The sequence below is a fragment of the Budorcas taxicolor genome, chromosome 18, assembly GCF_023091745.1.
Source record: "Budorcas taxicolor isolate Tak-1 chromosome 18, Takin1.1, whole genome shotgun sequence".
In the NCBI taxonomy this organism is placed as follows: Eukaryota; Metazoa; Chordata; class Mammalia; order Artiodactyla; family Bovidae; genus Budorcas; species Budorcas taxicolor.
Window position 1 is genome coordinate 55001031 of NC_068927.1, and position 10393 is coordinate 55011423.

Below are 10393 nucleotides of genomic sequence, written 5' to 3' on the forward strand. Positions count from 1 at the left end.
GGAACTTTCAGGCTAAAAGCTGAACCTTGAAGCCCCCGCCACCCCGAGGGCCCAATTGGGGGCGGGGCTTCCAGACCAGCATTTTGGGTTGCACCATCTTCCATATGTCAGAGGGGAGAACTAAGAAAGTACTTCTGCACCTTCCGCCACCATTTTTACCACTCCCTGACCACGAAGACGATGTATTTGCTTCTCTAACAATCACACAATTTCCCCCTTCGCCTCGTTACGCCTCACGGCCCCACACAGTCACACATTTCAGGCTACCCACCACCACCAGGCCAGTGGCTCGCCCCAGTTTGACGCATTGCAGGGAAGGCCGGACCAATCAGCACCGCGCTCTTATTTCCGCCGCGGCCCGGACCCAATAGCGGCGCGTGTCACACAGGGACGCGTCACGCGCCAGCCGAGAGGTGCCCCTCCGCCGAGGAGGAAAGTAGAGTGGGCACAGGGGGCGGGGCTCATGGCGACGGAAAGTAGTCCCGCGGCGGGTGCGCGCGCGCGCGCGCGGCCGGCCATAAACCCAACCCTGTGGGGAGTGAGAGAGCCGCGGGCCCGACAATCCGGAGAGAGGCGCGGAGGGATCCGTGGGAGCCGCAGTGCGGCGGCGCGCGGACCGGGCGGGGCGGGGCCGGGCGAGGCGGGGCGCGCGCGGCGGCCGTTGAGGGACCGTTGGGGCGGGCGGCGGCGGCGGCGGCGGCGCGCGCGCTGCAGGCAGTGAGTGTGGAGGCGCAGACGCGCGGCGGAGCTCGAGCTGCTGCAGCTGCTGCCGCCGCCGGAGGAACCTTGATACCTGCGCTCCGGACACCCGGCTCTCGCCATGGTGAGTGAGACTGAGGGCCGCCGAGGTTGGGGGCACTGAGGCGGGCACGGCGGAGCAGGACCCCCGAGAGCACGAGCGGACTCAGAATTGGAGGGGAGCGTTTGGGTCCCGGAGAGCGCCTCTGGACCCTTCTCTTCCCCTTGATCGGGGGCATTTGAACCCACAGTGGGGCGTTTGGCTCCCCAAAGGGAATTGGGGGCTTCCAGAAGCGACACTTAGCACCAGATGGGGTGTCTAGACCCCAGAAAGGGCACTTGAGCCCTCCAAGGGGGCATTTGAGCCGAAGATGGAGCATCTGGACTCTTGGACCCAGGATGGGGCGTTTGGTCGCTAAGGTGGGGTGTTTGGATTCCAGGGGGCCGAGGTAAGAGCCGTTGGCTAGGGAAGGAAGTGATTTGTGCCCTGATAAAGGCTTTTGGGTCCTAATAGGTAGCAAGGAAGGGGAATCGGAGGGAAGCCGGGCTGCTGGGGAACTCCCTGAGAGGGGGTGGTGGTTAGCTGGGCCTGGGTGGAGGGGGAGCCCTCCCGGGAGGCAGGGAGGAGGGTCGCTTCTGCAGATCAGACCCTTGAGGGGAGAAAAGGGGGTTCTCCAAAGACCGACATTGCAGAGGAAGGAGGAGGAGGGTGAGGTGCATGCTCTGGAAGGAAGAGCCTGGGGTGGGTGGCAGCCAAGGTTAGAAGATGCTCTGGAAGCCTTTTGAAGATGCCTGGGGACTGAAAAGGATGGGGTCGGGGAAGGGGTCAAAAAAGGGTGCCAATCTTGTCAGTGGGGGGGGACAGGAGCAGCCAGAGAAGGTTCTGAGGTTCCTATTGGGTTAAGACTATTGAACTAGGAAGGGAGATTGGGGTTTTTTGGGGGGAAGGGGGGCGTTGTGTTTGGGTTCATGAGGAGGTGGGTTTTCAAAGTGAGGGGTGGGAGAGAACTTCGGCTTCTGTGGTGGGAGGTGAGATGGAAGGCGATCCGGGGACATGTTAAAATGCATGGCAGCCGAGGGGGGGCCTAGGGTTGGAGGTGGATATGGTGGGTAGCTCCCTGGAAGTTTCCAGGGCAAAGCTGGGACAAAGACTGTTCAGTCTGGATGGGGAGTGGGCTGCAGAGGCCGGAGGGAGTGGCTCAAGGGTCCCTTTCCCAGGAAGAATGGGGCTGGGCAGCAGACACCGGGCAGTGGGAGCAGGTGGGCGGAGTTGTTGGGGCCTCTATTGCGCACTGAAGCCGCATGTAATGGGGGTGGGGAGGAGCAAAGTTTGGGATGCATCAAATGAGCCAGCTTTTAAAGCCTTGAATCTCACCTGCTTGCTGCCCCTTTCAGACCCAGAGAGCTGTTTTTTCCACACAGGAATGCTGGTTTTATCTTGGTCTTCAGCTCCACGCACCACTCTGCATCTCCTCACTTGTGCCAAGTGACAGTGCGGTACAGTGTGGCGTCGGTGACAATCGCACGCCTGTTCTTGTGGCCTCGGAGTGGGGGCTGCAGAGAGGACCTCCAGAGGGACCCCTTCATCGGCCCCACGGCCTCTTGTTTCTTTTGGGGCCCTCCCTGAGTGCTTCTGTTAATTCCCACAGCTTGGGCTTTGAGAGAAAACCAGCAGACTAGTTCTTTCCTGGTCCCTGCCACCCACAGTCCCCCAGCCCCCCCAGGCTCAGCCTCGGAACCGTGTGCAGCCATCCTCCCTGGCAAGGCTGGGGAGAGCAGGCAGCCGCTGCTGTGTATCAGATCTCATACTTGCTGACACAGGCCTGATGGCTCCTCTCGCCGCTACCCCATTTTCCCCCAGCAGAGCCTTGCTAAAGGGGCACCGAATCATTGACAGGCGCCAGGAGGCCCCCACCTGCCAAATAAGACCTGAGCTTTGGCCCCACTAGTTTCTCTTTTACTTTGTAATCAGCAAAGTATGGGTGGGACAAGTCACTGTTCACTGGCTTTGGACTTTGGCCTGAGCCCTGTGGCTCTTCCTTGGCCCGGGTGAGGGGCCCTGGCCTTGGTTTCTGATCTCATCTAACACTGCTCTCTGGCACTGGCTGGGGGCTGGGGCAAGGCGGAGAAATAATACCCTCTTCCCTCCCCCACCCCAGGATTTTTTTTTTTTCTTGTCCGGCCTCTTGCTGTATCATAAAGGGATGGGGAAGCAGGGGACCAGCTGGGTTATTCTGCAGGAAGTTTTTGGTGAAAGCTGAAAATCTGCAGATCTGGAAAGGGAAAAAGCCCTGAGAAGAAAAGGATCCCCAGCAGTGATCAGTTTTCTGGGCAGCAGCCTTGCTTTGAGATCTCTATCTGGGAGCTGGGCCCTTTCCTTCCCCAGCAGGGGAGAGGGTCTCCTAAGAGGGAGGGAGGGAGTGTGACGGCCCTGCAGGCAGAGCCACGCCTATTTGCAGCAAGCCTGGAACAGTGGCAGTGCCTCCTCTGCGCGTTGCAGCCTGGCGGCAGGGAGCGGTAGACACCAGCCTTCGGCACCACTCGGGCATTCCACGACCTGCCCCAGCCCCTGTGGGTGCTGCCCAGGGTGGTGTGGCAGGGGTGCGAAGGGCCCTGGTTGGGTAGCCCTTACCACGCAGGCCAGGGGAAAGGATGAAAGCTGGGGGAGGGCAGCCCTCGCCCAGCCCTCCTCCGTGCCCCTGGCACTGCCTGGCCTTGGCAACAGAAGCCCATCCTGTCTTCTCAGTTTCCCCCAGCAGCTTCCTCGGGTGTCAGGACCTAGGCGATCGGCTCAGGCTTCTTTGCCCATAGAAGCCAAGGGAAGCAGAGGAGCAAAGGGCTCATGGGCCTGGGGCTGCCAGGCTGGCGTGCAGGAGCCTGGCCGCCCTGGGTCTCTTTTGAAAGCGAGGCAGAAGCATCTCCATTTGGCCTCCTAACCTTCCCTTTAGACTTTGGACTTTTCCAGAATGTACATGTATGGTGTATTTCCTTCTCTACCTTCCTGCTTCCCCCTCCCTTAGCCATTTCCCTTCTGTAATCATCACCCTGATTTCCCCTCCTGTTCTACCCATTTGGGGCTCAGCCTCAAGTCCTTCCTTTATGTTTAAAAGAAAAAAAAAGGGCATGTCGGACTTGTTCTAATGTGATTGGTCTTCACATTTGGGATGGGGCAGAAGGGGGTGTGGGGTTCTTGCTAGATTCCCAAGGAAGTTCTAGAACCTCTGTGCAGAATAACACTAGGGCCCACAGTGGCACGCCTCAGTCTGAGGGGCTCTCAGACTCAGAGCTGGAAGCCTGCTGTAGATGTGGAGCCCCTTCCCCTAGTTGTAAGAGGACATCAGGAAGGGGGCAGCGGTCCAAGGGCAAGCCATGCCTTCTGGCAGCATTCATGGACCCCAAGGAAAATTCCTCTTTTACTGCCTAAAGCTAAACGTTGGGATTCAGCTCCCCCATCCCCGTGTGGCTCCTCCCCCGGAGGATCCCTTTGCCGGGCTGGTTCAGGACAGGCTGGCCTCTGCTTCTCCTCTGCCCTGCCCCCAAGCCCAGCATGCAGCGAGGGCTGCCCGACCTACTGGCCAGTCCCCAGAGGGGCCAGGGCCCGCAAGGGTTAAAAACTGCAGCGCAGCAGGGGGAGGGGACTTGAGTCCTCCAGCCTCTGCCACCAGCGCCACGCCTGCTGCAGTCCCCTCCTGGCACCCGTCGCTGCAGTCCCCTCCTGGCACCCGTCCGGCCCCAAAGGAGCAGTGGAGTGAAGGGTGCGCCGTGCCGAAGAGAGCAGGGGCTGCCCCTGCCTGCCCGGGTCCTTTCAGGCACTCCACAGACGCCACTTGGGAGAATTGTTGCCAGTTGGATCCGCAGTGCTTGGCCGGGTGCTTCCACATTGGTGACATAGAAACTAGGCAAGAGCCGGCTATCTACCCTGGGCCTGGCCTGCTTCAGTTTGGAGCCTTCTGGAAGAGCTGCTTGATTAGGCTTCCAGGGCAACTGCTCCCTTCACTCAGCCTCTGGGGCGCCCAGCGGCCGTGACGGCACCGAGACGTGAGCCAGTGTAGGTGCAGCTGGGCTGGGGCTGGCTCCAGAGCCCTGACTCTGATTGGAGACCCTGGGGTCGGCGGTGTCGTCAGGTCCTGGGTCTCCAGCCTCCTGAATCACCAGACTGGATGATCCCAGTCCTGGCTCTGGCATGACTGCCCTTGCCCAGGTACATGGACTGCCATGTGGAGCTGGCTGCACCAGCGGGGGCTGGGCTGAGCAAGGAGAGATGTGCCAACCTGTGACTAACTTTCTCCTTCCTGCTTTTTCAGGCTGACCAGCTGACCGAGGAGCAGATCGCAGGTGAGCTTGCTTCCCTCCCTCCCTCCCCCGTTCCCCCTTCCTGCCCCCACCCTGCCGCATGAATGCCTCTGCATCGAGTCTTGCTCCAGCCAGGAGGAGCATCTGACAGAGAAGCTCACTCACGTGTATGAGAGCACACCAGTGACACCAGACCCCACAGTCCTGAGCCAGGCCCTCATCAGGTGGCAGGGCTGTGCTCCCCTCCCTGCCAGGGGTCACCGGGCCTTTTAATCGGTGGCTGCGGGGTGAGCCTGGCCATCTGTCCTGGCTCCTGCCAGTTAGACTCAGAAGGTGAACTCCTCTTCAGGGCTCCTGGCCCACTTCAGGAGCCACCCAGGAGAGGGCTCGTCACGCCCACCTCTGCACTCCCCTTCGCGCATGCTTGCAGTCGCTTCTTCCTGGGCTGGAAGTGCCTTCCCCCGGCTCTTTGCACCAGGCAGCTCCTTCTCCTTCTTTGGGTCTTGATCCAAATGTCATCTTGGAAAGGCCTTCCCTGGTCCCATCTCAAATAAACAGCCTTCCTCTACTCTCTGTTTCCTTAATAGCCTTTCTCACCATCTGAAATTAATCTCTGATGTCTGCCGGCTGCATCTGCCTGTCGCTAGACGAGTTCCTGACTGGGGCGCTTTTCTGTGTGTTGGTCCCTGCTGTTCCTTTAGTACCTGCAGCATAATGGCTGCTGCGTACATTTTTGTTGACTAAATAACTAAATGAACAAGGGAACCATCACGGATCTTCCAGTAAGCTTAAAGAAGTCCTTGAGTCCTATGTGATTCACTTTCGTAGACTCCCCTAAAGCCCAGTAACCCACAGCTACAGGAAGTACTGTGTGCTGAGAAGGTTTCTGTGTCCTGTCTCCCCCGCCCCCCCAGACTGTGAACTACTCTAAAGGACAGGGACCAGCTCCCAGTTAAGTCCCACAGCCATAGGCCAGCACAGAGTAGCCCCTGGACCCCGGCCTTACTGTCAGGGTCAACAGGCTGCGTGTGACGAGCATAGAAAGCCCCGCTTCTGAAGTGGGGGCGGCAAGAGTAGGCTTGCCTTCTCTTCTTTCTTCCCCTCCCTTCCCCCTCCCCACATTTTCAGCCTCTGAACTTTGGCCCCAGGTGGGTGGCTACGGAGACCCACCAAGGAAAACCAGAGAACTGCATTGTTGTTCAGTGATCCTGAGCGCAGGGTGCCCGCATGACCCCTGAGAACAAGAAGGCCTCGGCACAGGGAGGCGCCAGCATCCCCCAGGAGACTCGGGGTCTCCAGGGCCCAGAGGCTCGGGCACGGGCAGAGCCTCTCGGCTCTACATATGGCTCCCGTGCTGGCCACGCGCAGCCCCAGCTCTGCCCTCGCTTGACACCAACACATGCTCCACGCCACCCCCCACCCCCGTCCCCATTAGCGAACTGTCCGCCGCCTCACCCCAGCCCACACCCTCTGGGAATAGGCTGCCAGGCATCTGTTCCCTGAGGGTTTGGGGGCAGGGAGCACCAGGTGCCAAAATGGGCCCAGTGGGAGGGCAGGAGCCACGTGCTTCTCCCGCTCCTGATGCGGGCCCAGCTGCGGCCTTCCCACTCAGCACCCCTAGCTCCTCGGCCGCCTGGTTTGGCAGCCGTCCCCTCTCCTTCCACACCCCCCACCCCGCCTACCCCACACAGTCCATCAGCCATGCTCCGCTGCCGGCCGCCCCCACACTCTTGCCCTACGCAGCTCCTCTGGAAACGAGAGCCGGGCTGGTAGTCCCCATCGGGCGGGATGCCATGGCGCCCAGCGCCGTCCTGCAGGCTCTCCTGCCCTTCCTCTCCTGGCCCGCTGACCTTGGCTCTCTTCCCTTCCAGGACACTGGTCCATTTCATCACTCGAGGGAAAGACTGAAGCCAGGGACCAAAAAGAAATGTAGAGGCTCTAACGCCACCGTCAGCCCATTTTCCCCCCATGTCTTCAGTGCAGGCAGCTTTGCCCGTCACCGAGCAGGTGCTCAGTGAGGGGTGATGGAAAGAAGAAGGGGCCTGTGCGTGGTACAGAGGCGAGAGGCTTGAGCTGGCACTGGATCTCCTATTTCTTGAGGCGGGCCTGACTTAGGCCTTCCCGTGGCCTCACCTCTGGTTCTCTGTGCTCCTTCCGCAGAGTTCAAGGAGGCCTTCTCCCTCTTCGACAAAGATGGGGATGGCACCATCACCACCAAGGAGCTGGGGACAGTGATGAGGTCCCTGGGGCAGAACCCCACTGAGGCCGAGCTGCAGGACATGATCAACGAGGTGGATGCAGATGGTGAGCCCGCACCCAGGGCAGGAGGGCAGCCCCCTCCCAGCGCCCCCGGGGAGCCGCCCTGCGGGGTGGATGGCCAGCGTCTGCTCCACCAGGGCCCTGGGGTCGTCTCCTCGGGCCCAGGCCCAGAGCATCTCCCTCCCTCCCCCACCTTGCAGGGAATGGGACCATTGACTTCCCCGAGTTCCTGACCATGATGGCCAGAAAGATGAAGGATACGGACAGCGAGGAGGAGATCCGAGAGGCCTTCCGTGTCTTTGACAAGGTGAGCAGGCCTTTTCCCGGGGGACTCTGGCATTCCGGCAGAGAGCAGCACAGGTAGGCTCTCAGGACACCCAGCCTAACTGGAGTCACCACTTCGGGAGGCCAGGTTCCAGTGCCAACCCCACTGCCAGCTTGCTCTGCCACCACAGGAAGCCCCCGCCTGTGCCAAGGGAGGTGACTGACCGGCCCCGTGCTGGGGTCTCTCTCCCACTGCCCCCCAGGAGAGAGCCGGGCGAACGGATGCCTCTGGCTCGGAGCCTTTGTTTGTCTCCTGACACCCAGGACGACATGCTGGGGTCTCTCTCCCACTGTACCCCAAGAAAGCGCTGGGCAGACGAACGCCTCCCGCTCAGAGCCTTTGTCTGTCCCCCAACACACAGGACGGCAATGGGTACATCAGTGCCGCAGAGCTGCGCCATGTCATGACGAACCTGGGCGAGAAGCTGACCGACGAGGAGGTGGACGAAATGATCAGGGAGGCCGACATCGACGGGGACGGCCAGGTCAATTACGAAGGTGAGCTACCGGCCCCATCTGCATGCCCGCAGGGGCTGGGGGAGCCCACTCTCTGCTGACCTCCATGTCTTTCTCTCCACAGAGTTTGTACAGATGATGACTGCAAAGTGAAGGCCCCCGGGCAGCTGGTGATGCCCGTTCTCTCGATCTCTCTCTCCCCGCGCGCGCACTCTCTTCAACACTCCCTGCCTATCCCGGTTTTAGCAAACACCAGTTGATGGACTGAGAATCTGATAAAGCTACAAAAGATTTGTCCCAAGCTGCATGATTGCTCTTTCTCTTCCTCCCGAGTCTCCTTCCAGGCCCCCGCCATCTCTTCCTTCAGCCTCCCCCGCCTTCCATTCACATCTTCCAAGGCCTGATGCATTCATAAGATGAGCCCCCCAGTCCCCTTCAGGGGGCCTCTGCCCTCCTCCTCCAGCCCGGGTGGCTCTCGTCCGTTTTGGTTTGTTGTTCGTTGGTCATCTTATTTTGGGGTGCCGAGGTGGACGCCAGCGCTGTCCCGGGACCTGCTGGGGAGGGGCCGAGGCCCTCAGAAGGGCTGGGCACGAGAGGCACGCCTTTTGCTGATGCATGCAACCAGCCTGTAATACCCTGTGCCCATCCCAGAGCCTGTCGGGGCAGGAGTGCCCAGCGTGGCGTTCCAGAAGGGCTGAGGGTAGTGGGGAGGGCCCGGAGCTGCAGTGTTGCCTGAATGTGGCCCAGGAGGAGGCCAGGGGGCGAGGGAGGCTTGGCAGCTGGCATGCTCTTAGCACATGAGGAGGCCGGCCAGGCTGGGCAGCACTCAGATGCCATTGGCTGCTCTTGTGAACCATCTGACTGGCTCCCTGAGGCGGGGCGAGGGGGGCCCGCTCCCCTGGTGCCCCTGCACGCTGCCCCCATCCCATGTTCCCCAAGTGATCTCAAGCTGTCCTGGTGCTAACATCCCATGCCCATCCGCGTCCCGGTCCCCTCAAGGGAATGCACGTGGGATTGGCCGCTTTGTCACATGCTACTCATCCTTCCGTTTTTTCTTTATACCCCTTAAAACTCTTAATTTTTGTCTGAAACCATGCCGGGCTAGCTGAGGAGTGGGGATTGGGAGGATGTGCCCCACCAAGCGCTCAAGAGAACATAACCTGCAATAAACAGCCCTGCCGGCCCGCCAGCCCCTCCCGCTTCCCCGTGGTGGCTCGGCGGCTCCCCAGCCCCGTCTGTGCTGTCTGTGCGCCCACCTGCCTGCCCCCCCACTCCCCAGCGGAGAGCATGATCCGCAACCTGGCTTCTGACTTTCGCCTCTGGGACAAGTAAGTCAACGTGGGCAGTTCGGTTTCCTGGATTTTTTTTTTCGTTTTTTTTCTGTTCATTTCATCTGCCCCCCACCCCCATCCCACCCCACCCCTCAGGTCGATCAAGTGGCTTTTCCTGGGACCTGCCCAGCTTTGAGAATCTTCTCGTCCACCCTGTGGCACCCAGCCTCCAGGGAAGGGGGGGTGGGGCATAGCGGGAGACCCAGCCAAGAGCTGAGGGTAAGGGCAGGTAGGCGTGAAGCTGTGGATGTTTTCGGAGTGTTTTTTTTTTTCCAAACCGGGCAATATTTGTGTTCAAGCTGTGAAGAAAAATATATATCAATGTTTTCCAATAAAATACAGTGACTACCTGACTGCTCCTCCCCTCTTGGTTTCTGAGCCTGCTCCCTGCACAGGCCTGAAGCCCTGCCCCCAAAGAGTGTCTGCTGTGGGATCTGGCTCCCTGACCAAGAATCAAACCTGAGCCCCTCACACTGGGAGTGTGGAGTCTTAGCCACAAGGGAAGTCCCAGCCTGTCAGCTTCGAGTGCTCGGCGCCTACACGGGTGTGCAAGACCAACCCCGCCTTAGTAGGGCCACCTGTCAGTCACACACAGGACCGCATGATGAGGCCCAAGAAGGCCTGAGGCAGGTCCATTGCGTGACAGGAGCATCCTGCTTTGGGGGCAGACCAGTGGCAAGCTGAAAGGATGGTCACCTGCTGTGCAGGAGGAGGAAGGGCCTCATCCCTGAAGAGAGGCAGACCAGGTCAGACGGGGCCCAGGCCAGGTCAGGATTCTTGACAGGGCCCTCTGGCTAAGAGGTGACCAGTGCCTATCGGCAGGCTAAGTGCTGAGTTTGAACTGAACTGAACACAGTGGTGAGAAAAGAGGTGTGTTCCTGAGCTCACAGCTTCAGTCAGTCCCTAGAGACAAAGGACTAAAGCTCAGAACGACTGTAAATCCTAGAAAGCTCCTCAACTTCCCCAAGGAAGGCAGAGCTATGGAGAAGAAG

General features: G+C 60.1%; 1 protein-coding gene across 1 annotated transcript; it reads left to right on the forward strand.

Annotated features, from left to right (window-relative positions):
• The first annotated feature begins 660 nt into the window (after nt 1-660).
• Nucleotides 661-9754, forward strand: CALM3 (calmodulin 3). Its single transcript, XM_052656626.1, has 6 exons — nt 661-823; nt 5043-5073; nt 7192-7335; nt 7491-7597; nt 7977-8112; nt 8195-9754. Exons 1-6 carry the CDS (start codon nt 821-823, stop codon nt 8221-8223), a joined length of 450 nt encoding a protein of 149 aa, XP_052512586.1. The 5' UTR covers nt 661-820; the 3' UTR covers nt 8224-9754.
• Nucleotides 9755-10393: the final 639 nt, after the last annotated feature.

What these genes read in the sequence shown, in the direction of transcription:
- CALM3 (XM_052656626.1), top strand. An exon ending in CAACGAGGTGGATGCAGATG is followed by an intron (nt 7,336 to 7,490) that starts GTGAGCCCGCAC and finishes CCCACCTTGCAG; the next exon opens with GGAATGGGACCATTGACTTC. An exon ending in CGGCCAGGTCAATTACGAAG is followed by an intron (nt 8,113 to 8,194) that starts GTGAGCTACCGG and finishes TTCTCTCCACAG; the next exon opens with AGTTTGTACAGATGATGACT.